The sequence below is a fragment of the Pistacia vera genome, unplaced genomic scaffold (assembly GCF_008641045.1).
Source record: "Pistacia vera cultivar Batoury unplaced genomic scaffold, PisVer_v2 Contig445, whole genome shotgun sequence".
Taxonomy (NCBI): Eukaryota; Viridiplantae; Streptophyta; class Magnoliopsida; order Sapindales; family Anacardiaceae; genus Pistacia; species Pistacia vera.
The window spans coordinates 175,670-201,789 of record NW_022196274.1 but is presented as its reverse complement, the minus strand read 5'-3'; the positions used below and the strand labels follow the sequence as shown (position 1 = coordinate 201,789).

Genomic DNA, 26,120 nt, shown 5'->3' with positions numbered 1-26,120 from the left:
AAAAGGGAAAAGAGCAAAAGGTATTTAGATTAAAAAGGGCTTTATATGGATTGAAACAAGCTCCTAGAGCTTGGTACAGTTGTACAAAAACTTACTTCTCGAAGGCGGGTTTCAAGAAGTGTTAATATGAACACACCTTGTTCATCAAGCATCGAAAAAGAGGTAAAATCTTGATGATATGTCTTTATGTGGATGATCTTATATATATTGGAAATGATGAGGAAATGTGAGATGAATTTAAGAACTCCATGATGATTGAGTTTAAGATGACAGACCTAGGGAAGATGCACTATTTCCTAAGTATTGAAGTGAAGCAAATAGTGAGTGGGATCTTCATTAGGCAAAAGAAGTATGCTCAAGAAGTGCTTGAGAGATTCCAAATGGGCAACTGCAATTCTGTACAAACTTCGATTGTGCCAGGAACCAAGCTCACCAAAGATGTTGATGGGATAAAGGTTGATAGCACTCACTTTAAACATATTGTGTGGAGCTTAATGTATCTAACAACCACACGACCCGACTTAATGTTTGTGGTGAGCCTCATTAGCAGATTTATGGAGTCACCTACAGAGCTACATTTCCAAGCAGCAAAAAGAGTTTTGCGTTATCTAAAGGGGATTGTCGATAGCACTCACTTCAAACAGAGTTTTGGACTGCTCTATAAAAGAAAATCAGAAGCAAATTTGGTGGGATACAGTGATAGTGACTATGGTGGTGACTTAGAGGATCGAAAGAGTACTTTAGGGTATGTTTTTATGTTCAGTTCAGTAGCTGTGGCTTGGTTATAAAAAAAGCAACATGTGGTCACTCTATCAACTACTTAAGCAGAGTTTACAGCTACAACTTCGTGTGCATGTCAGGCGGTTTGGATGAGGAGATTATTTGAAGAGTTATGTTGTCCTCAACATGAAGCTACTCAAATTTTCTGTGATAATAGCTTAACAATTAAGTTGTCCAAGAATCCTATGATGCATGAGAGGAGCAAAAACATAGATATCCTATTTCATTTTCTTCGTGATCTCACCAAGGAATGTAACGCCCCACTTGAGGTATGTAGCTAATGTTTCTTCTTTTGCTCTTTTTTGAGTCGGTTTATTAGTATTATTGTTTGGTTGGCCTTTGATTGAGTGGTATGTTGAATACTTGCCTTGAAATTGGTTGAAAATAGAAGAAGTTTAGTGTTCCAGGCTTCGCCGGGGCGAAGAAGAATCTTCGCCTCAGCGAAGAGGTGTTGAAGCCCACGGGGAAGCTGCTGGACAGTTTCGCCGCGGCGACAGAAGCTTCTTCGCCGCGGTGACGTGCCGACTAAAATGTTTGTTAAGTTTTAGATTTTTTCTTCCCTAAGGGCAATTTGACCATTCTACCCCTAATTAGTAGGAAAAGTGGGGAGTAAAATGTAAGGAATTTTCATGGAGAATATGTTAATATGGGGGTGTGTTTGTAATGAATCAAAGGATATAGATGGAATTCCCAAAGAAGAGTAAGGGCAAAATGGGAATGCTTGTGCATAAATTGTATTAAAAGGAATTAAGTCATTGCAAACCCTTCATTCTTCTTCTCCACCGCCACTCTCCTTTCTTACTTCCTCTCAATTTCTCTTTCATTTGTTCAAGGATTTTTAGAGGGCTTTTGGAGTGATTTGGGGTAGAAAATCAATCTAAGGCATCCTAAGGTAAGGATTCTTGCTTTGGATGTGAAGTTTTGTGAGATTTTGTGTATATTTGAATATTGAGGTCTTTTGGTTGAATTGTTTAATTGTTTAAAGGGTAGAGAAAAGTCAAGCAAACCAAGAGAAAGGAAGTGCTAGTGAGATCTCTCCATCACAAGGTAAGTAAATCCTCCCCAAGCAGAGATTGAGAACTTTCTTGGATAGAGAGTTAATAGCAATATGTATGTGTGTATATACATGTGATATGCTATGTTATTAAGATTTAAATGGAGATAATTATTGCTTTGTGGTTGTCATATACTTCAATTATGAGAAGTGAGATGTGGGTTGGGAATGTAGTTTGAGATGGAATTGAAGGATATTGAGAAATCCTTTTTGGAAGTGTTATTCTATGGCAGGATTTATGGCTATGTGAGGGAGTTTTCTCCCATTGGATGGGTTAGAGAAAGACATAGAATTATTGTTTAGTAGAGTCTTGTTATGTACTGAGTTGTTTGAGAAATGCCAATAGAAGTTTGAGTATGAGTAGTGAACCTTAATTCTTGCAACATTGCATGTTGGCATTTCATAAGTGCATTGTGGAGATGAACCATCCATATGCATTAATTGTGCATTGAGAAGTGACTTAAGAAAGAGTAGAAAACTTTGTGTATGACTTGTCTATGAGTAGAGAACTTTGTGAATGCAATACTCTAAGGGTAGAGAGAATGAGAAGTGCTAGAGTAGAGTAAATGAGAAGAGTATTAGAACGGGTTGATGCTTTGTGATCGTCACCGATAGTTATTAGAAACGGGTTGATGCTTTGTGATCGTCACCCGATAGTATGAGAAACGGGTGGGGCTTTGTGATCTCACCCGATAGTTATGAAAACGGGTAGGTGCTTTGTGATCCCACTCGGTAGTTATAAGAGGGGTTGGTGCTGTGGAACTCCTCCCGACAGTCATGAAGAGTGAGATGGTGCTGTGTGAACGCCATCCGGCCGTACCTCCGGTAAGATGAGGCTATGAAGTAGTATAGAAAATAATAGAAAGAAAGAGTGAGGAGGAATTAAGAAAATAGTTATGGGGATAGACAAATAGAGGGTTTACTTACTGAGCATTATTTTGTGCTCACCCCGTTATTTTCCTTTGTGGATGCAGGATCTAGGTGATGATGCAGTCGGAGGGGCGTCGGCAAGCGAGGAGCAATAGCTACACTGTTTCCCCTGTTTTTGTCTTTTTAAATGGCATTTTGTAAATAATGCTCTTTGTGTATAAAAGACTTATTACATATAATAAAAAGAAAAGTTTTGGGCCCATTTTCTATTATTATTATGCAAGCATTTTACTAGTTTACAGCAGTTGTTACAAGGAATGAGTGGTAAAGCTAAGTCCTTGCAAAAGTCAAGAGTGGCTTGTTGATATATTCATAAAACCACTAAAACTGGAAGCTTTTCTGGCGATGCGAAATCTGCTTGGAGTTTGTTCAAGTTCATGTGTAAACTGAATACTTAATTTGATTTAGTTTAAGGGAGGATGTGAAGATATTTGTTCCAGCAGGTTGTTTGCTTAAGTTGAATAATCCCTCTTATTGAGGAAGCTAGATTAGTGTTTGAACGTTTCCTTAGAAGAATCCCATGAAATTAGGAGTTGTTAGTCATGGGTTTATCTTTTTGTTTCACAAACGTTGTAAATGCTATTTAAGCCATGTTTCTCCTTTATTAAAAGTAAGGCATTCTCTCAAAGCAGAAACACTTAATAATCTTACACAAAGGTAGTGGACCTGGTGGTTGTGATTAACCTTTAAAAGTGAAAACTCAGGGGTGGTTGTTACAATTAGCCGGTTAAAAGTTAAACTTCCAGGGTGGTGGTTGTGATTACTGATTACCTCGGTTAACAATTGACAAGTGATAAATGATGAATATCTTAAACCTCACTATACAGTTGAGCAGTACATGATGAGCCTGATAATTTAAAAAAAAAAAAAATGGAAAAAAAAAAAAACCTTATCGAATATGTATTATTTATCTTCAATTGAGTGCATACTTCAGTAAACCTTAATCAGCGTGTTATTGTACTAAAAAATTAATAATTTATCATATAATTTATGAAAATAATTTTTTTTATTTTTTTTTTATTTTTAGGATTTGACTTGATTGATAAAGTTAAATAACAGCTTAAAATAAATTAAAAAACTTAGAAATCACATTTATATAATATTATTTTTTACTTAACTTGACCAAGTAAATATTTCAGTAATACTGAGGGATTATATTAAATTAAATATATCAATTTTACTGTGAAAAGTATCAATTTGACGCACTTTTGTTCCTGATTAATTATTTCAATTATTGATATGGGGACAAATAATTCAAAATTTAATAAAAATATTACAACAGAAAATCTCAAGATCATGCGGGTCCTTTCTAATCATCCCATGCGTATTTAATTTCCATTTGGAAATAAAGGAGCATGGAGCCATGTAATTAAAGACTACTAATTAATACAAGAAAGGCATATGTACAATAATAACACAATAATCATCAATTACATCCAATAAAGCTCAAAAAAAATAAATTTACAAAGGCTTATGAAACCAAACATTTTCACTCCATTCAAATGCATAAGACATGGACAAATAATATGGCAACCTTCAAAATCTTTGCAGATAGAGAGATAATAGCTTCAATTAGGGTTTAGAAACAGGCGTTCCCTTCACCACTGTAACTGGACATGAAGCGTTTGTCACCACATAATTGCTCACACTACCCATCAATACCCTGTATAATTCAGTGTAAAATTAAGAAGTTTGATAAAATATACTTTAAAAAAAAAAAAAAAAAATTTACCTTTTGAGAGCACCGAGACCTCTGCTTCCAACAACAAGTGTGTCAAGCTTCAGATCTTCCACAGCATCGCACAATTTCTCCCTTGGATCCCCCCAATAAACCTTTGCCACCACCTTTACCTGCTTCAAAATTAGCAAATTAGTATATCTTAATTTCTCAAATTTCAGTCATATACAACACCTAATCTTAATATTTAATTTACCCCTTTGGTTCTCGATAACGTATCTAGAATATCCAGAACTTCAGCATCAGAAGTAAGCCCGTATTGCCTTGAAAAATTAATCTCCCTGAATTCCTCCAGAGGAACAAGAGCTGCAAATTCAACAAATTATTAATGAAAGATCTACATTCTAAAGCATGCAGATTTATAAGTATATACACGTACGTGATCCAGTGTCCTCGAAAAGCTGCTTCCTGGTATGATCGGCCGTTGGTGGCTGAACATGGATTAAAATGAGACGATCTCCAGCGTCGACCAGATTATCAGCAGCCCATCGAAGGGCTGATTTGCTGTTTGGAGAGTAGTCCATGCCAATACCAATCGTATGCGCCTTGCCCATCTGATCGTTCTCGCTGTGATCTCTTACAATGATGGAGTTGTTAGGATAAGTGATTGGCCTTTTTATTAATTAATTAAAGTGTATGATATGATATCTCATAGATATTCTTATTTGCTTTGGATGGTTTAATTATATTATATAGGTGACGAAGGAGGTTCTTGAAGGTACTAGTAGATAGATACCAACAGTATATATTCAATAGTAACGTAGATAAGCTAACAGTACACTTTATTCTTTGATGATAAGATATTTAAAATAATCGAATTATGAAAAGGGTGGAATTTGGAATAAAGCTCATAGTGCCCGGTCTGTTCTGGTTGGTTCAAAATTCACAAAGGATACACATAACTAATAAAAAAATAATGTTAGGTTTACAATTCAATTTCATAACCCATGATGTAGTAGCTCACAATTGATCAACTTACAAATGGGTCCGTCTTGTTTGTTATGAATCCCGACTGTCTATTTGCAAACTGACTAATTACGAGTTACCACATTAAGGGTTGTGAGATTGAATTATAAACCTAACATTACTTCTAATAGAAACGATGGCATGCACTCATTATTTGTAATTTTGTATCCCTTCCTGAAAAGATCAATCACTGTGACAAGAAGGAAAGGCCGGGATCATTTTGTATTTTATTTTATTAATTAATGTGTTTTGATTTTTTTTCCCTTATAAGGGTTTATTTCATATCTTTCTTTGTGAAATCGGTTAGGATATTAACTCATCAATCTCAATGGAAAGTATTACAACAATCCCATATCAGCGGTTCTTATAATTTTGTAAGTTGGTGTTTTTTTTTTTTTTTGTTTTTTTTTTATTGCAAATATGTTTTTAATATTTTCTAAATGAAATAAATGAGTTAATATCAAACAATCTCATAGATAAAATTGAAATAAACCATTTTTGATAATAAAGAGATAAAGTTAATTATACAGACCCCCCCTATGAGGTTTTCACATTTCACATATGTATAGAAAAGATCATTAGATTTACACAAACACCCAATTTCTTTAACTTCTATTAGGATTTGTTTCACTTACACCCCTTTAAGATAAAAAAACTAACATGTTACCCCCATAATTAACCACGTACACCTAGGGCTGTAAATGAGTTGAGTTAAGTCGAGTTTTGCCCTAAATGAGTCGAACTCGGTGAACCCATTGGTGACCTCGAGTCAAGTCTCGAGCCTGTCAAGCCAGGAAAACATGGCTTGAGACTCGGCTTGAAAGTGTACATAAGCTGGCTCGAGACTCGGCTTGAGCTCGTGTAAACGAGTTCGAGCCAAGTCATGTACAATCAAGCCAGCTCTTGTTTTTGCTACCACCGCCATTGACTTTGCCAATCTATAAACAGAATCAACTTATCAAAACCTCATTTTCTTCGTCTTTATCTCCATCTTCTTCATCTTCATCTTTATCTCCATTTCTTCATCGTCATCATCATCGTCATGGAAATGGAAGTTCCTCCTGCTCTTGTTTCTTCATCATCATCATCTTCTTCTTCCTCAACACATCATTCTTGTACTTGTAGAACTTTACGAGTTGCCACGCTACTTCCATACCCATCTTCTTCATCTTCATCTTCTTCCTCAACACATCATCTTCTTCTTCCTCAACACAACCATTATTTTGATTTTGATTTTGATTTTGATTTTGATTTTCTGATTATGAATATTGATGATACAAGATCAGCAGAGATGAGCTTTTTATACACAAATTTTGATGAACAAATTTAGGGGTTAGGGTTCTAAGAAATGTGTTTTGCGCGAATGAAGCAGACTTTGATTGATTTTTTGATTAATTGGGAATTGGGGGTTGATTGTCATTTTTTAAAAGTTTTACATGTCAAATTATGTAACACCCCCAATACTTGTAAATCATGCCTTATAATCCAATCAAGCCATTGATAGCTCGCAAGCTTGGTTGAGCCGAGCTGGGGGGGTCACTCGAACTCGACTCATGGCTCATTGCGAGTCTCTCGTGAGCTGGCTCGGCTCAGATAGTCTCGAGCCGGCTTGGCTTAGCTAGTCTCGAGCCAAGCCCGAGTTTTTAACGAGCCATGTCGAGTTGGCTCGTGAGCGACTCAACTCTATTGACACCCCTACCACCAATTTTTGGTGTTAAAATTAACTAAAGGAAAGGGATAAAAAGACCTTATATTTTAAAATAAGAAGAATTATAAAATTAAATATTTCAAAACAATAAAAAAATATCTAGAAAAAGTTTTTAAAAATAATACATACTTATAAGATTCAATATTACTTTTTTCAAAGAAGGTGTATGTCAATCTCTTATTGTCGAAACCACCATTCTTAGATCGTCTGAACCACGATCTCTTCTTAAAGGAAAAAAAAAAAACTAAAGTGACAGTAATTAAGGAGTGTAAGTGACTAATTAAGGGTGGTAAGTTGTCATTTTTGTATGTTAGAAGGGGTGTAAGGGAAATAGCCTTAAGTGAGTCCTAACAAAAGTTGAAGGAGTGGGGTGTTTGTGTTAACTTAATAATCTTTTCAATTTGCTTGTGAAATGTTTAAACCTCAATAGAGATATGTGTAATTAACTCTAGAGAAATATCAGCTTAACTATTAGGATTGTTGTAATGAAGGTATAATTAGGGATAATTAAAACATTAATGACGGTTTCCAGCTGATCAATACAAAAAAAAATTACGTACAAAGTCACTACAGGGAGCGACGGCGTTGGACAATTTTGAAGATAACAATTAAAGGTATTAATTTTTTATTTTAAATGATGCCTTTCGAAAAACAAAATAATTATTATACATGCATCCTTCGTAGTTTCGAACTACAGAATTTCTTTCATCACTTTAATCATTGATTTTCTCTCTCACAAATAAAAGCCAGACTTCAAACAAAGTAAATATTGCATGTTTATTAGAATTATAAAACGCTATATATGGCTGAAACATGGAGAAACAAAGGGGCCACGTGTCCCCTCAAATTTTCATTTACATCGAAATTTTCTTATAAATTTTTTATAAAATGATGAACAGCAGATAGAATTTTCATTTCTTCCAGTATAACCACACTTAATAATAGTCTCGGAAGAAGCCCAGTTGACACGTTTAAAAAGTTAGAAAAGACAACAGGATATAAAAATTTCAGCCAATCATAATATGGCATGTGGACTACAAAAAACATTTACAAGATTACTTTCACAAACCATCCCACAAAAGTTTCTTCTAATATAAAAGTAATACTACATTCACAACTTCTTCTCATAACCTTGATATGACAGCTTACAATTAGTCAACCGTAATTTATCGAGTGAAACTTAAGTATGATTTATTATGAACTGATCAATTACGAGCTGCCACGTTAAAGTTGTGAGAGAAAATTTGTAAGAAGGGGTTGTAGATGTAGTATTTTCCATAATATAATTACAGGCGAGTGTCAACAATTAAACTTTTCAATGTTTAATCCAAAAACTATTTAAAAATATTAATTCTTACTATTTTTTTGGGTGAATAGGTAAATGACTATAATACATTATATAGACAAAAGAAATTTCCGTTTCAATTTTTACTAGAACAAATATAAAAATTAATAAAATTATAAAATAAACTAATTTCTTACAAAATTTTCTTAAAAGCTAACTTGAGGCAAAGTTTCTTATGCTTGTAGGTTGGAAAATATCTGATTTTCTCACCTTGTTAAAAAGAAATATATCTAGTTGACCTCTTAGATTTTGATTAAATGGAAGACTTTTTAAGATTACATGTTGCAATTTGAACATTATTGTTAGGAGAGTGTAAAACAATATTGAAAAGTTGTAAATTGTTTATCAATTTTGTATTTTGGACTTTTGTACTTAAGATTATTATTATTCTTCATGTTTATGAATTATTTTTAAGTTTTACATATTTTTTTTTTTTTTTGGTTATTTTTTTGTGATCGTGTGCTGGTTAATTGATGTTACAATTTAGTAAAAAACTAAAGCAATTTAAATGAGTCGAAGTTATGTTAAATAGGAATTTAAATGTGTCATGAACGAGTTAAGAGTGTCATAGATAGATTAAATAAGTTAAACATGTCACAAACACAGCTAAATTAGGAGTAAACGACTTTTTCTCACTCAAATAATGATCTAACAAATGACACTTTCCTACTCATAAACTTCTAAAATATCATTTTCATACCCAAACGTTATACTCCATTAATAATTTCAGTTAAATACAGTAATATTCATTGTGAAGATGCAAATACCTTTAACAAAAGCCATATGACCCCTAACCCGCCGCAGCTCTCACCGATTGTCGATGGACGCCCATTGGGTTTTCGCACGTTTTCCCTTCTTTACGACCTTTTCCAGTCGCATGACATCCAAAATTCTTCCCCACGGCACCAATCGAACCCCCACCCTCCACTCAGCAAAACCCCTACCTCCACTCGCCCTCCCATCTCGCCGTTTGTCAAGTGACCTGCCATTACTGTCGTGAGACAGTCGCATTTTGCGACCCCAACCATTTGAAAACAACCAGATTTTTGGTGTCGATTTGTTTGTGTTGCTTTTTTAAGTGTTTGGGTGGTTGTTGTTGTGTTTTTTCTAGTCGCTAGCCGTTCCCGGTGGGGTGGTGATGTCTAGAAAGGCTTGGGTTTTGGTTGGGGCAAATGGTCGAGCAGGTGGTGTGCGTCAAGTGGGAAGGCTATGGGTAAAGCTTAGGAATGACGAAAAACCAGAAAAATCACCAGCAAAACACAATCAAAACAAACTTCTCAATCATACAACATTAATCTCCCACAAATTTCCCTACCAATTGAACTCCACAAACAACAAATTGCGCTGCAAATCGCGACTATCGTGCGACGATGAGGGTAGCTTGTGAATGGCAAACAACAACTAGGGACAATTGGTGGGTAGGTGGGTAGGTTTTGTTGAGGAGAGGATGGTGATTCGTATAGTGGTGTCAGGCGTAATTTCCGGTGGCAAAATCGACCTGAATTTAGCTTTAAAAATAGGTTATCGAGCAAAAGAGCAATGGTAGTTGGCTGGTGATAGGAGGGAGCAATGGTGTAGAGTGAGAAGGGTTTTGGTGTGGGTGATGTGAGGAATCTGATGGCGAGGTCAAGGGGTCTCGGTGACACCGGAATCAGGCCAAATTTGGCCTAATCTGGCGGTTGGTTGGGTGGAGATGGGGTTTTGTTAATTGACCCTCCTGCCTTTCTTCACAACGAAATTTACTAACGAAATTGTGTTTTGGGTAGTAAAGTTGTATTTTAAAAGTTTGTGGGTAAAAAAGTGTCATTAGGGCATTATTTGGGTGGGAAAAAGTTGTTTACTCTTAAATTAGTTGAACTTGTTAGGTTAAATGTAAGAAATGTGTCATATATGGGTTGAGTCGTATTAGGCATGATAATGGCATATTGTTGCAAAGAAAAAAAAAAAGCCGAGAACCAAACCGAACAGGAAAACTAGTCCAAAAAACCGGTTTTCCAAAGCAACCAGTTTGGTACAATTTTTAAAATAGTAAAAACCGAAAAACTGGTTCGGTTAGCGACTCAATTGTAATTTTGAACCACTTAACCGAAATCAGTTTTTCCAAAAATTCAAAACTGAAACTAGAGGAAGATGAAGAGTGAGAGAGTTAAAAAAATAAGAAATTAAAAATTAAAAAGCTGACAAATAGGGATGCACGCCTGCTTTGCATTTAATTCTTTAGAACTCCATCATCTTTAATTAAAATTTAAAGAGTAATGCTACAGCCACCGATGGTAGTGCACAAATTCGGTGCACTATCGTCGGTGGCTGTATTATTTTCCAAATTTAAAACACTCCTTCACTCCTCAATTCTCACATTTTCAGATACCACACCACCTCTCACATGCCCCTGCCGGCCCCCACTTATATCTACTGCTTTTCCAACAATTACAAACACCCTTTTGCCCACTATTTTGAGTTATGGTACTTTTTTTCATAAATCAACTTTCCATCGCCGTCGTAGCTGTTGGACCAATTTTTTTTCCCAATTCATCTCCCAATCACAATCAGCTTTATTCTTTTTCCAAGTCGTCTCCCTATCCCAATTGACAGCAACCTCCACACCCAATTGCATTCATTTGATAAGATTAAATTCTTTGATTAATTTATTCAAGTTTCTAAGTTTTGTAAGCTTTTTAATTCACCTATCTTCTTCTTTTTCTCTCTCTAGAAAGGTCACTTTATCCAAAAAAAAAGTTCAGATATCATGACTGTATATGAGTTGATGCGGTGGAAGGAGGAGTCTTGGTGGTATGATGGTGCGAGGAAGTTGGGGAGGGTAGTTTGACATCAAAATAGTGGGGTAATGGGGATTGTTTTATAAAACTGATTCATAAATCAGTTAACCGATAACCAAACCGAATTATCGGTTGGATTAGTAACTAGTTCAAGATATTATTCGATCTGGTTTTGGTGTGGATTATCTCTTGAACCGAAAAATCGGTTCAGTTCAAAATATTGGTAATTTGGTCGGTTACTTGGATTTCGACACCCCTAATATTTATTCAATGAATCAAGTAGGTTGCATCCATGTCATCTATTTACCAATCATGTCATATATGTCTTGGGATGTATCTAACACCAATAATTCAATGGGTTGTAACTGAGTAAAATTTTGTAACTTTTCTGAAAGATTTAATCCTTTACCAAGTGAATTAAACCTAAAGCGGAATGGGTTGTTAGGTTGATTTTAGTGTTCATTCATCACCATTCCAAAAGAATCAACCATGAAACAAAAGAAAGCACACCAAGGGATTTTACATGGTTCGGCAAAATGCCTACATCCATGAGACCAAGTCCAGATGAAGTCAATCCACGATGATAAACATTTATAGTTCAATTACAAAGTCAAAGTTAAGCATCAGTTGCAAGAACACCCCCTATTTTGCAATGTTTCAAACTCCACCCTTTGGTCGAACTTCGAACTATCACAGAAAGCTCCACGTTCATAAGACCACCTGGTTAGCCTTTAGCTCCTCTCAAGGATCAACACCAAAGATGCACTTCAGCTCCAAAAGCTTGAAATCCCATCAAGCATCACCAATGGAAACCCACGTTCCAACTATGAACAAATAAACAAAGTTTATCAAAGGTATTTGTAAGCCTATCTAAGGCATATAAAACCTGATTCAAAACAAAGAAACCTCAAGGAATTTTCAGAGTAATATCAAAGGAATAATCAGTCTTAAAAAGAATTGCATTGAAGAAGACGAATATATAGAAAACTTGGGCTCCAATGCAAAGGGACATGTGGCAAGGAATGACTTTATTGAATTTACCTTTATAAAAGTTTATTCCGGTATCAAGATGTCACTTATCAAAGAGAATAAAACTTTTCAACACATTGAATATAAAATTGACAAGTGTTATGGACCACACGAATATCTAAAAAGAGAATATAACAACTCATGCATTCTAGAAGCATAGCACGTGTAACTTAAATAAAACTACCAGATATGAGGTCATCACTCTGACTCAGAGGTGCTTACCTGAAAAGAGAAGGTAATCACCTTAAACACGAGATGGTCATACTGAAAATTTAAACAACAATGATTGTGCAAAATTCAAAGTGAAATGTTTATACCATGACTAGTGTTACACTACTAGAATCATAAGTTGACAAAATAACTTACATTCTCCATTGACACAACCCCAATCTGACATACCAACTTCTTTTGCCATCCCAAACTATAGAATGTAAGACTTTTTAATAAAGATTATATTTCAACTTATAAATAAAAATAGAGCTAACTAATATAAATTCTCTTAAAACAAACTATTAAGAATTTTCCCTTTTAAGTGATCAAAGCATAGCCGAGGGGTGGGTCCTTCGAACTCTAGCCTTAGTGAGAATTAAAAAAAAAAATTAAAATTAATTACATATATTTTTAAATGATTTTAATTTTATAAAAAGATATTTCATAATCTAGATAAGTAATTTTGATTTTTCATCTTCTCAAACTTTTTTTTGTCATCTCTCTCTTGTTTTGTTTTTTTCAATTCTTAAATTAAAAACATATTTCAATTTTGTTTCCTTTCTTAATAATGTTATATAAAAAAAAATCTATCATGTAGGTATCTTCTTTTCTCTCCTTTTTAAAATAAGAAATATTTTTTTTTGGAAAATATTGAGTAAACCTCATTTGTTGTATATAAGCATTAAGCACCCATCAGTTTTGAAATATGACCTTAACTCTCATTCTGTTAAATTTTTTGATATAGTTAATTGAAAGTCAAGTACAGTTGTTACTTTCATTTTTAACAAAGGACCTTTCAGACTTTTTACCCTTCCTAGGAGAACCTAAGGTATTTTGTCTCCTTTTTCCCCTTTTTTTTTTGTTGTAAAATCAATAGCTAAAGATACCAATATGTTGTCAAATTATGCAGCAAAAAAACTAAGCCCAAGAACAAGCCCTATACGAATTGGCAAACTCCACACATAACCAATAAGAAATTAACATAAAATAAACAAGAGACAACGATATATGTGGTTCACCCTAAATTGGGCTAATGTCCACAGTACCATTACAACATAGTTTCTTCAATAAACATCAATGAAGTACAATAAGATAAGAATACAAACCTATTCTCTAATATCTCTCTCACTCAACAAAGATCCCTTTTGGCTCACACATTCAAACCCTGTAGAGATTTCCAATCACACCCCTTTGGCTTTGTGTGGATACCCTCAACATAACCCTGGTGGTAATCCCTAGTCCTTATGAAGATTGTAATCGCTATTACTAGAAGAAATTTTCTCCCAATGACCTCCTCTTTGGTTTTAATGCTCTAAAGTAATTCTTCTAGGTTTTAGGATCCTTTTATAGTTATCAGTTTGATAGAACACCAAGACCAATCACACAGGTTTACAAGAAGACGAAGAAAGGGAATTATTAGTTACTAGACCGTTTTGTGGACTGAAGTTTTTTAGTAGAAAGGCCACGTGGTAGCATCAAAGAAAGAGTAGTGTTGGGACAACTGGGTATAAGATTGAGCAGAGAATTTGTAATGGCCAAAGAATGTTTTAGTGGAAATTATAGTGGGAGGTTCCTAGCACCTCGAATGGCTAGCATTATCCTTTTATTTTAGCTTTTTCTTTACTTGCTCATGAAGAGTTTCTTATTTCATATATCGGTAAAAATCAATACAGAATTATAGAAGTTAATTCATTGTGTCTTGCATCTGGTTTAATTTCTCAATTAATTCCCAGTGAATTCCTGAGTTTCCTAACAATTCGGTATCAGAGCCAGTGTGAGTTATGGTGAACACGAGAATGGAAGGAAGAATTGATGGGTTGGAAAAGAACATGGGGAGTGTTAAGGAAGATATCACGAGCATCAAAGGGTATCTCATAGAGTTGAGGGAGTGGATTCGATTGAAAGATGAAAAAGAGGAAAGTGGGAACCAAGGGAAGGATAGGGTGGGAACGCCTAAAAATCTAACGAACAATGAAGGAGACAATCAAGAACAATCGAAGAGCACTGAAACCAGTGGGGAAGATTGGAGGATAAGGAAACTACAACTGCATGTATTTAGACCTGACAAAATGGGCAGGTGGGTTAGGTACGGGTCGAGTTCAAACAGGTGCAGGTCCAAAACAGATCGATCTAAATGGGTCCAAAATATTGGACCCGCACCCTACCCTATGCGGGTACGAGTGGACTCGCAGGTATTTGTATTGTTTACTCCAATTTTCAAATTTTACACTTACACCCCACAATTTTTGCTCTTCTCATTTTTTACAATCACACTTCACATATAACATATAAACTATCGGTAGTAAGTAGTCTCGCGATTGACACCAATCAATCATCTCACTAAACATAGATCAAGATTAGCCTCTAACAAGGCATCATGGCCACTCGATAGATTCGAATTCAGCAAAACAACTTATCTATCAACGATATGGTTACCATGCAATCAAATCCCGTCATCATCCATCATCCATCATCTCATCAAGGCCGAGGTACAAAAGGAGTGTCAACCTCGGATATCCTTGATATCTTGGTATTCGGTTATTGGACCAACGACTAGAATAGATTGGATTGAGCTACAACTCAATCCCATTATGACCATAAATTTAATGCCGTTGTCATCTACCGAATTACTCAACGAGATAATTTCTCTCATACCCGGGAGTGATGAATCCTTTGTCAATCCATCATAGTTTTGATACACTTCTCGATGTAGTCAATCACTACCATTTTGATAGTTATGAATAGATTTACATTGGGCTAGTGTCAAACTATACTAATTGGTGCACAAGGCACTTCGATGATCTCAAGTCTAAGATCACATGCACCACCATCCATTAGAGGATTTATTCCATAAACATTAGGGTTACTATCTATGTGGAACTCTGGTGGGTCTGTCCAATGAACTTGCCGATGAAAACACCCATGTGTTGCACCAGGTTGTCGACAAACAACCTTGACAAGTGAGATCTATCACTATCTCTCGACATGGTCGTTCAACACTATGATACTCTTACCGCATTATTTGTGTCCTTAGTCAAAATAATACTAGGGCTACAAACATTTCTATAATAGTCACCATATGTGATCATAGGGTCCTCACTATCGAGACTTGAAGTACTCATACCCTCATCATGGTTCTACCATTCTAAGGACATACATTATAACATATATATTAAATACGAATTACATAATATAGAAAATGCCTTTTATTAATTATAAACATTATTACAAGAGTCCACATTTACAAAATTGATTAGCTCTAGGGCACCCACTCTAACATAAACATCAAACAAAAAACTACTAAAATAATGTCTTAGAATTTTCCTCCAAAAAATCTAAAAACAAACTCCATTCAAACTCAAAAATTGCCAAAATCTCAAACCCCAAAGAAGTTGACGGACGGCGAATGGTGGGCGATCAAGACCGATGTTGTTGGGGGTTTTTTATGGGAGGCTCCAATGACGAGGCTCTAATGAAGCATAAGGTGATGGCAATTGTAAGGCGGAGGAAAACGGCGAATTAAGGCCAAAATTTTGTTGATTGGTGCTAAGAAAAGGATTACAGCAAGCAAAGAAAGAATTTCATGTCAAGATTTGCAAAAATCCGACAAGAAATTAGCCAAAATGGTCGGCAATGGCTATAGGCAGATGATGATTATTTCAAGCAGGTAGAGAAGAGAAAGAGTTGTTTAAAGTGGAGAAGAAAGAAAGAGTTGGGATGTTGACAGAGAGTGAAAAGGAGAAGGAAAAAGAGGTTGAGAATAAGAGTGAAAGAGATGATGGAGATTAGAAATGATGATGAGATTGATGGTGGGATGAGAAGTTGCGGCGAGGATGAGAGTGAGGAGGAGAAGAGTTGAAGAGAAAATAGAATAAAATTTTAGAATTAGGGAAATTCTTTTTTTTTTTAATAAATTATACGAGTACCGCGGGTATACCCAGTCCACCCGTAGAAAAAACGAGTCGATCTGGGTGCGGGTCCAATTTCCATGGGTCCACAAGGCTTGACCCGTACCCTATATTATTTACCATGGTGCGGGTCGACCCGCAGGTCCAGATCGTTTTGCCAATCTACCTATATTTGATGATGAAAATCCTTATGGGCGGGCTTTCAGGGCCGATCGATACTTCAATATAAACAGGTTCGCCAAAGGGGAGAAGGTGGAGGCAGCAACAGTGTGCATGGAGAGGCATGCACTTAATTTGTATAAATGGATGGATTCATGAGCTCCATTTCCAAATTGGGGAGTTTTCAAAACTGCCTTGATCGAGAGGTTCTGACTGTTGTATAAAGGTTCGGTGTTTGAATCATTGGTGGTGTTGAGACAAACCGGAACAGTTATAGCATATCGCAAGCAATTTGAATTGCACGCAGTGCCGTTAAACGATATAGGTGAGGAGTTGTTAATGTGTACTTTTGCCAATAGACTGAAGGAGGAAATTCGGGCCGATTTGCGTGTAGTTCTGCCCAATACCCTTTTTGAGTTAATGGACCATGCCCATAGAATAGAAGAACGAAACTGGATTCTAGACAAGACCAAGATTAAAACCGGCCAAGCCCAATGGAATGTAAAAATGAAGCCCTATACCTGAGTAACCCCAAACCCGAAGCCACTTAGAATTGGTTGGGAACCCAATGGGTGAGAAGTCCAGAACGAACAATGGGAACCCAAATTCATTACGAAAGAGGGGAGAAATCAGTCAAGTCAACGTCAGAGAATTTCTGAGATAATAATTATCAACGGTTAACCGAAGCCAAAATGCAGTATAAAAGGGAATAAGGATTGTGTTTTAAGGGCGATCAGAAATTTGGGCCTGCACATCAATGTAAAAACAAGGCGTTGCAAATATTGCTAGTTACAGTTGATGACAAATTCAAAGAAGAGGAGGCCATAATGAAAGTAGAGGATGAAACTAACACAGAAGGTAACCCAATTGCACTCTCCATGAATTCGATTGTTGGACTAACCTCTATTAACACTCTGAAACTCAGAGGGCAGATTAATGAGGAAGAGGTAATAATATTGGTGGATAGTGGAGCTTCCCACAATTTCATCTCCCAAGAATTAGTTACTAAGCTAAGATTGCAGGTGGACGAAACTAAAGCTTTTGGTGTTATGGTGGGAAATAGGTTTACAATAAGAAGCACAAGGGTTTGTAGAGGGCTGAAACTAGAGATACAAAGGATCACAATGCTATAGGAGTTTTTTCCTTTCGATTTAGAGGGAGCTGATGTGGTTCTCAAGGTGGCATGGCTGAGTTCTTTAGGGGATGTATGTTCCAACTGGAGATGTTTAACAATGAAGTTCGAGGTAAATGGGTAGTAAATGATCTTACAAGAGGACCCTTCACTTGTCAAAACAGTCGTCTCCTTGAAGGCGATGCTTAAATCACTACATAAGGAGGGGAATGGGTATGTGGTAGAATTTTGCTCCATTGTTCATTAGAAAGTTGTTCAAGCAAATTGTCTAGATCTAAGAATAAAAGCTCTTTTGAGGGAATTTGAAGCTCTTTTAGGGGAATTTGAACCTCTCTTCGATCAACCTGTAGGATTAACTCCACATCGAAGGCAAGACCACACCATTACTCTCAAAGAAGGAGCATAGCTCCCTAACATCAAGCCCTACAGGTACCCATATTATAAAAAAAAAAGGGAAAAAAAAAAAAAGAAAAAAAGAGAGATAGAAAAATTAGTTAGTTAAATGTTAGCAGTAGACATTATTCAACCTAGCATTAGTTCATTTTCGAGTCTCATACTGTTAGTCAAGAAAAAGATGGGAGTTGGAAGTTTTATGTCGATTATCGAGCTTCGAACGATATCACCATATCAGAAAAATTTTCATCCCTACCATTGATAAGTTATTGGACAAGCTAAGATGGGCTACCATATTTTCAAAATTGGATCTCAAGTTGGGCTATCATCATATTCAGATAAGGGATGAGGATGTGCCCAAAACTGCTTTTTGAACTCATGAGGGACATTACGAGTTTTAGTCATGTCATTCGGTTTGAATAATGCTCATTCGATATTCCAATCCTTGATGAATGACACTCTTAGATCATTCCTTCGAAAATTTAATTTGGTTTTCTTTGATGATATTTTGATATACAATGCTAATCTTCTTTCTCACATAATGAACTTAAGGCAAGTTTTTCAAATGCTGCAGGAGCATAAATTGGTCGTTAATAAGAAAAAGTGTTTGTTTGCACATGAGAAGTTAGAGTATTAAGGTCACCCAATCTCTACTAAAATGGTGGAGGTTAATCCTACAAAGATTGAATGCATGCTCTATTGGCCAATTCCCACTAATGTGAAGAGTCTAAGGGGTTTCTTAGACCTTATAAGGTACTATTGCAAATTTGTTCGAGGATATGGTTAGATTGCATACCCTCTAACTCAATTGCTCAAGAAGGACTCATTCTCATGGACTTTGGAGGCACAAAAGGCTTTTGAAAACCTCCACAAGGAATGATCTAGGTTCCAGTTTTGGCAATCCCATATTTTTCGCAATCTTTTGAAGTACAAACAGATGCCTCTAGTTAGGGAATGGGAGTTGTCCTGGTTCAAAATGGTCGACCAGTAGCCTCTCTAAGTAAGGCATTTTCTACCTCCTCCAAGCAAAAATCAATCTATGAATGCGAATTGATGACGATTATCTTTGCCATTCATTAGTGGAGTCATTATCTAATAGGAAGGGAGTTCGTCATCAAAACTGACCAACAGAGTCCCAAATTTTTAATGGAGGAAATGTCTATCACTCTAGAACAACCAAAATGGATTTCTAAATTGTTGGGCTACACTTTTGAGATCCAATATTATCCGGAGAGTTCCAACATGGTGGCAGATGCCTTGTTTCAAAGAGAAGTAATGGGAGATTTCAACACACTCTTAACAGCACGTTTCCATGAATATGAGGAACTAGCTACTGAAGCCCTCCAAGATGACAAACTCAAGCTGATTATTTAGGATCTGTTGCTACAACCTACATCCAAACCAAACTATTCCCTACGCCATGGTTGTCTTCTCTATAAGGGCATGTTAGTTCTCCAAAATTTTCCAAGTTTATACATAGGTTGATTGAAGAATTCTACTGTACACCAAGTGGTGGCCATTCTGGATTCTTTCGTACGTAGAAGAGAGTTATTGGAGTCTTATTTTGGGAAGGGGTCAAATGAGATGTTCAATAATTTGTAGTGCATACTTTACCTTTATACAACTTGCACTAAAAATACCTAAATTAAAATAATAATTTTTATAACTATACTCTGATTAAGTTATAACATCTGTATAATAATAAAATTATTTTGGTGACACTATTTTCACTGTCAAAAGGTTTTATGTAATTATAAAGAGGTTTATTAGATGGTTTGGAGGGGAAAGCGAGATCCGGGGGTTGGATGCATTAATTAAACAAACAACATGTGGCGGTGTCTAGTCATTATCCTTCCTAATTACGTTAACACCTATCAATGGAGAGGAGTGCTTTTCACTTCATGACTCTCCATCTAACTCTTCACCTCCTTTTAACCCATATCAACTCAACTCCTACCATTTGAATTGAATTGATTTGAATAAAGTCCATCAAATTTGAATGAAATGGCTTCTTCACTTGTACTTCAACTCCTCATCCTCTGCAGTGTAATTAGTTTTGTGAGATCAGATGCCTCTGATCATCGTTACCAAGTGGGTTACGATGTTCCTCTTTACGCCAACAAGGTTGGACCTTTCCATAACCCCAGGTACTCCTAAGCACTTTTTTATCTGGGTTTATGCTTATTTTCATTTGGTTGTGTCTGATATGGTACGTTTCTAACTTTGTGCACAGTGAAACATACCGTTATTTTGATTTACCCTTTTGTTCATCAGGTTTGTGCTTCTTTATGTATATCTTATTTATAAAAGTTTTGAATTTTACATTTGGGAATTTGTTTAATTTACTGAACAAGTTTACTGCAGCTCCTGTTAAGGAAAAGAAGGAAGCTCTTGGAGAAGTGTTGAATGGTGATAGATTAGTGAGTGCTCCGTACAGACTTGAATTTCTTGGTGATAAAGATGCTGAACTTGCTTGCAAAAAGCATCTGAGTAAAGCAGAAGTTGCTAATTTTAGAAATGCTGTTTCAAAAGATTACTACTTTCAAATGTATTATGATGATTTGCCCATATGGGGTTTTTTGGGGAAAGTTGACAGAGAAGGCAAATCTGACCCTAGTGAATACAAATATTATCTCTTTAAGCATCTTCAGTTTGAAATCCTGTACAATAAGGATCGTGTGATTGAGATTAGTGTAAGATCTGATCCAAATGCTGTTGTGGACCTGACTGAGGATAATGAAGTTGATGTGGACTTCATGTATAGTGTTAGATGGAAGGAAACTGATACCCCCTTTGAGAAGAGAATGGAGAAGTATTCGCAGTCGTCTTCTCTTCCTCATCACTTGGAAATCCATTGGTTCTCAATTATTAACTCATGTGTTACAGTTCTGCTGTTAACTGGTTTCCTTGCCACAATTTTAATGAGGGTTCTGAAGAACGATTTTGTTAAGTAAGAATCATTGCCAAACTGTTATACGTGGATTAAAATTTGTCTGTTCAAATGTTCTTATATATATGATCTGATTTGTCATAGATATGCTCATGACGAGGAGACATCTGATGACCAGGAAGAAACTGGGTGGAAGTACATTCATGGTGATGTATTCCGGTATCCGGAATGCAAGTCTCTGTTCGCCGCAGCTGTCGGTTCTGGCACACAGCTGTTTACACTGTAAGTTTGCAATTGGGGTGGATCTGTCAAAGTGATTTAGCTTAGTTGATTCATATTTTGTCCAGCAATTTGATTAATTTGTTTATGTGCATATGTTCAGTGCAATCTTCATTTTCATGCTTGCTTTGGTTGGTGTCTTTTATCCTTATAACCGAGGAGCTCTGTTCACTGCCCTAGTTGTCATATACGCACTTACGTCAGGGATTGCAGGCTATACTGCTGCCTCGTTCTATTGCCAGCTAGAAGGAACAAACTGGGTATGTTATGTGATTCTTTTGTTATGTTTTTCAGTTGCATAAATTATTTCATAGGTTTTTCTTTTCTTCAATTTGTGTACAGATTGTGGCTCTATTAGTGTTTGCTGTGCTCTATTATGGTTGCACTTAGTTTCAGAATCATGACTAAAATTTTAAATTACCTGTATTACTCAGACAGATGCGATGTTCAACTGATTTCATTCATAAAAGGGTAGTTTGATTGATGTTATGCTTTTGTAAGATTTCTTTTAAGGTGGGTAGAAGGGAATGAGAACAATCTTGAGAGGAATAGTTTTTTTTTAAAAGATGTTATGGTGAACCTGAAATTAACTTCAATAAAATATAATCCTGATATATAGTTCAGCCACAAGAAGGTGGATCTGGAAAGTTATTTGACCTGAGCTTAGCATTTAGGAATCTGAAGCTCATATTCTCTTAGTTCATATTGGAATTTCTTGATTCCTTGATCCACTAATAATTCTTTGTCATAATCTGGTTTTCATGACAAATGAACTTGTGTCATGGAAAGTATAATTCTAAAGTGAGAGCATAAATAAACTTGACAGCTTTTTGTTTTTGCTTGACAGGTGAGAAACTTGCTTCTGACTGGAGGCCTGTTTTGTGGACCTCTGTTTCTCACATTTTGCTTTCTTAATACTGTTGCAATTGCTTACAATACCACAGCAGCATTGCCATTTGGAACAATAATGGTGATTTTTCTTATATGGACTTTAGTGACATCACCATTATTGGTAGTGGGTGGCATTGCAGGGAAGAATAGCAAAGCTGAGTTTCAAGCTCCGTGTCACACCACAAAATATCCTAGAGAGATTCCACCACTGCCTTGGTACCGGAAAACTGTTCCTCAGATGGCAATGGCAGGGTTTTTGCCATTCAGTGCTATCTACATTGAGCTCTACTACATATTTGCTAGCGTATGGGGTCACAGGATTTACACCATATACAGCATCCTTTTTATTGTCTTCCTCATCCTCTTGATTGTAACTGCCTTTATTACAGTGGCATTGACATATTTTCAGCTTGCTGCTGAAGACCATAAGTGGTGGTGGAGGTATGTTCAGCTTTTAAGTTTTCTAATGTTGTACATGCATGCTTATGTACATACTTATGCTCATATATCATGCTCTTCACAGAATATCTCAAACATGTTGAACTTGGCTTTGTGATACTTTCATTGTCATATCTCTGACCACTTGTTTGATTAGTTGAGTTCTATTAGGATCCCGCATTGAAAGGGAAAAGGATGGGCATGTGCATTATAAAGGCTTGGGCACCCTCCCTTGGCAAGCTGGTTTTCTAAAGAGAGTTCTACCCAAGCCCATGAAAGACCCATGGCCCATCCCAAATTGTTGAGTTATTGGAGTGGGTTCTTATCAATTAGTATCAGAGCATGATCCTGCGCCTATGTGGTAGCGCACGTGTGGCAGGCTGACCTTGGGCCCGGGCTGCTATCCCGAGAAAGGGCATAGAGGCCCGAGGGAAAGGGGATTCGCGTAGTCACCCAAGGGGTAAAGAGGCCGACAAAGGTAAAGAAGCCGACGTGAACGTCGGTTGCGGAAGCGTGGTGGGATGTTAGGATCCTACATTGAAAGGGAAAAGGGTGGGCATGTGGGTTATAAAGGCTTAGGCACCCTCCCTTGGCAAGCCAGTTTTCCAAGAAGAGTTCTACCCAAGCCCATGAAAGACCCATGGCCCAGCTCAAATTATTGGAGTGGGTTCTTATCAAGTTCCATGTCTCAATGCTCATAGGAGTTCTTTAGTGTGGGTCAATGGTTTCTTTCTGCAAATATATATATGATAGCTGCTCTGCATATTTACTATCTCATTGCATTTAAGTCACTCATGACTTTTAGAGTGAAAGTTAAACCATTGTTTTGTTTTTGCTACTGTTGTCTGGTTAAGAGACTTCTCTGGACACCTCAATTGGGTCTCGTATCTCAGTTTGCATGTTTTTGTAAGACTGAGTTGTGTAGGTATTGTCCTAAAACTGATGCAGAACCAGATCCTAAATCTTATATTTAATTTTTTGAAAATATGTTATATTTTGGGATATTACTATTTGTGTCTGATTATCATTATTTGAGTTAGATTTGGTTTTCCTGTTAGAGTAGGATTTACTGATTAGAGGTCATTTTTGTTTCATTTTTGCTTATGTTTTTGCCATAATAAATTGCCTAATGATTTGACTTGGGAAGATTGACTAACTACAGAAATTATATGATGATTCAATGTTTTACTCCTGTATCCCTCTCCAAGTTCTTTCTTCTCTTCTAATTTTTGGCAATTTGTCTCCCTTTTATCACACAAAACTTGTGCTGTGCTGTATAACTTAGGGTGAAAATTACAGAAGGAATTATATCCCAAGTTTCATGAAATGTGCACTATGTTGTGAACTTGCGCAAGTAAAAAATTTGAGTACCATGCTTACTAGTTAGTGTAGTACTTTGGGATAAAAAGTTAATGTTATATAGAAGCCTTGATGAATTATCCATTACCAATAATGATGTCTTCTTGTATCGGGATGATTGCTTTTATAAATTTGCTTATGGCAATCGCTCTTTTTTTCAATTCTGAATCAAGCGTAAATAACAAGACTTCTAATGGGTTGATCATGTAGATAGAACATTATATCCCGTGCGGTCAGATTATCATTCCACCTATTAAGATTGGAGTAGTTGGAAAAATGTTTTGTGATGCAGTTATATTCTTTTCCTTTAAATTGGAGAGAATCATCTGAGGATTAATTTAGAGTCCAGTAAACTGACTTTATATAAAATTTTCATATTACTAGGTCTTTCCTTTGTGGTGGATCAACTGGCTTTTTTATATATGCGTATTGCCTGTACTACTACTACGCACGCTCGGATATGTCAGGATTTATGCAAACCTCATTCTTCTTCGGGTACATGGCTTGCATTTGTTATGGTTTCTTCCTGATGCTTGGGACTGTTGGTTTCCGTGCTTCATTGTTTTTTGTACGTCACATATACCACTCTATCAAGTGTGAGTAGGAAGTTGCTTGGTCTTCATTATCTTAAACTGGTATGCTTCTTTTACCTTTCTTATTCTTAGTAGGATCTTTTTCTTTTACCCTTGAAGACTCTACTATTGGAAGTTGTGTCTTGGTTCACCGTATGGTAATTTGTTACCATCTGGCTCTCATAATGCAGGAACTGTGGTGGGTGACTGAGGCCACATGCTCCAGCATCGTATTTGAATTTCTACACTCAGTTCAGTCTTGAGGGACCAATTGCTATAATTATAGGGTAAAAGAGTCATCGGCATGTCAGCAACTTTCGAGTGGAGGACCATTCAGGCTAATAGAGGCAGTGAAAAGAAGCTTGTAGCATGAACCTGTGACCACAAATTAACATAATTCAATCTGTTTTTTGTACCCGCATAATACCAAAAGTATTACAAAACAATCAGCTTGTGTTAACAAATTAGCGTTGAATTTCTCTATTCTAGGCATTTGAATTCAATGATGGTTGTGTGTCAAGGGGGCGTATGGTAGGGGGTTACTTGGGATTAATGGGGTTAAGACATCTTATATTACTTGATTACCATGTTTGGTTTGTCAAGTAATATAAAATTCCGGTAATCTTCAAATACCAATAGTGGTTACTGTTGGTAATATTGGAGATAATTTGATTACTTCCATTTTCTTAGGGATTGTAAGATTATTTGGGTAGTCTTTTTTTGTTACAATTATAATCCTTATTAATAAAATTTTAAGACAATAATTCCCTTATTTTTAAATTTATTTACATGAATCTTGTTTTTACCATTTCATCCCAATTAATTAACTTTTTGGACAAAATTACCCTTGAAATCAAAACAAATTTTAGCTTACCCAAGCCATCACCCCCACCCACCTGTTGTTGCCTGTCGCTAGCCAAACCACCGTCAACCATCGTCGGAAGTCGCCTAGAGTCGCTGTGAGCTGTCCACCATGATCGGGAGGCCTTGATATGGTCGTTTCTGGCCATATTAATGGTCGAAAGGCCATATCGGGAACAGATCTGGCCGGAAATGGCCAGATCTATTCTGGCCATTGCTGGCCAGATTGATGGGTCTAGCCGTTAACACTTAGATTTGGTCGATAAAGACCAAGACGACCAAACCCATCAATCTGGTCGGATATGGCAAGAATAGATCTGGCTAGATCTACTCCCGATGTGGCCTTTTCGGCCATCAATATGGCCAAAAACGACCATATCGATGCCTCCCGATCACGATGGGCTACTCACGGTGACTTCCGACGGTGGCGGCGACAGGGTGGTAGGGGTGAATTTGTTATAAATTAAAGTTTTATATAAGTGGGGGTGTTTTAGCTAAATTTGAAATATTGGGGGTTAAAAGAAATTATTTAAAAATTAATAATAAAAATAATATTATATTAATATATAAAAAAAGGGCAATTTAGTAATTTAAATAACATATCCACCAATTTATTCCAACTAACCAAACATATTTTCTTAAAGATTTTCAGTAATCTTCAAAGTAATATAAGATTCTAATAATCTAACATTCCCAGTAAT

The 26,120-nt window shown here is 36.3% G+C and overlaps 3 protein-coding genes across 4 annotated transcripts; 2 read left to right on the top strand and 1 right to left on the bottom strand.

The window, feature by feature from the left end:
* The first annotated feature begins 266 nt into the window (after positions 1 to 266).
* Positions 267 to 788, top strand: LOC116144434 (uncharacterized mitochondrial protein AtMg00810-like). The gene has a single exon (XM_031429887.1). The coding sequence runs from the start codon at positions 267 to 269 to the stop codon at positions 786 to 788; it is 522 nt and encodes a 173-aa protein (XP_031285747.1).
* A 3,358-nt stretch (positions 789 to 4,146) lies between these two features.
* Positions 4,147 to 5,087, bottom strand: LOC116144458 (universal stress protein PHOS32-like). 2 transcript variants are annotated; one of them, XM_031429900.1, is made up of 4 exons: positions 4,882 to 5,087; positions 4,699 to 4,808; positions 4,497 to 4,615; positions 4,147 to 4,427 (listed from the first exon to the last, which is right to left on the bottom strand). In XM_031429900.1, exons 1-4 carry the CDS (start codon positions 5,054 to 5,056, stop codon positions 4,337 to 4,339), a joined length of 495 nt encoding a protein of 164 aa, XP_031285760.1. In that variant the 5' UTR covers positions 5,057 to 5,087; the 3' UTR covers positions 4,147 to 4,336. The 2 variants fall into 2 exon arrangements, with proteins under 2 accessions (XP_031285760.1, XP_031285759.1); XM_031429899.1 differs by having other exon boundaries at positions 4,147 to 4,412.
* Positions 5,088 to 20,133: 15,046 nt separating this feature from the next.
* On the top strand, positions 20,134 to 24,769 carry LOC116144433 (transmembrane 9 superfamily member 4). Its single transcript, XM_031429886.1, has 8 exons — positions 20,134 to 20,276; positions 20,363 to 20,403; positions 20,494 to 21,079; positions 21,164 to 21,301; positions 21,402 to 21,558; positions 22,146 to 22,630; positions 24,371 to 24,621; positions 24,750 to 24,769. Exons 1-7 carry the CDS (start codon positions 20,134 to 20,136, stop codon positions 24,588 to 24,590), a joined length of 1,770 nt encoding a protein of 589 aa, XP_031285746.1. The 3' UTR covers positions 24,591 to 24,621; positions 24,750 to 24,769.
* The last annotated feature ends 1,351 nt before the right edge of the window (positions 24,770 to 26,120 follow it).

Excerpts from the sequence above, each read along its gene's own strand:
- LOC116144433 (XM_031429886.1), top strand. The coding sequence starts at position 20,134 with ATGGCTTCTTCACTTGTACTTCAACTCCTCATCCTCTGCAGTGTAATT. Across the intron at positions 20,404-20,493 it reads TTTACCCTTTTGTTCATCAG|CTCCTGTTAAGGAAAAGAAG; the intron begins GTTTGTGCTTCT and ends AGTTTACTGCAG. Across the intron at positions 22,631-24,370 it reads GACCATAAGTGGTGGTGGAG|GTCTTTCCTTTGTGGTGGAT; the intron begins GTATGTTCAGCT and ends TCATATTACTAG.
- LOC116144458 (XM_031429900.1), bottom strand. The coding sequence starts at position 5,056 with ATGGGCAAGGCGCATACGATTGGTATTGGCATGGACTACTCTCCAAAC. Across the intron at positions 4,616-4,698 it reads CGTTATCGAGAACCAAAGGG|GTAAAGGTGGTGGCAAAGGT; the intron begins GTAAATTAAATA and ends ATTTTGAAGCAG. Across the intron at positions 4,428-4,496 it reads GGTCTCGGTGCTCTCAAAAG|GGTATTGATGGGTAGTGTGA; the intron begins GTAAATTTTTTT and ends TGAATTATACAG.
- LOC116144434 (XM_031429887.1), top strand. The coding sequence starts at position 267 with ATGACAGACCTAGGGAAGATGCACTATTTCCTAAGTATTGAAGTGAAG.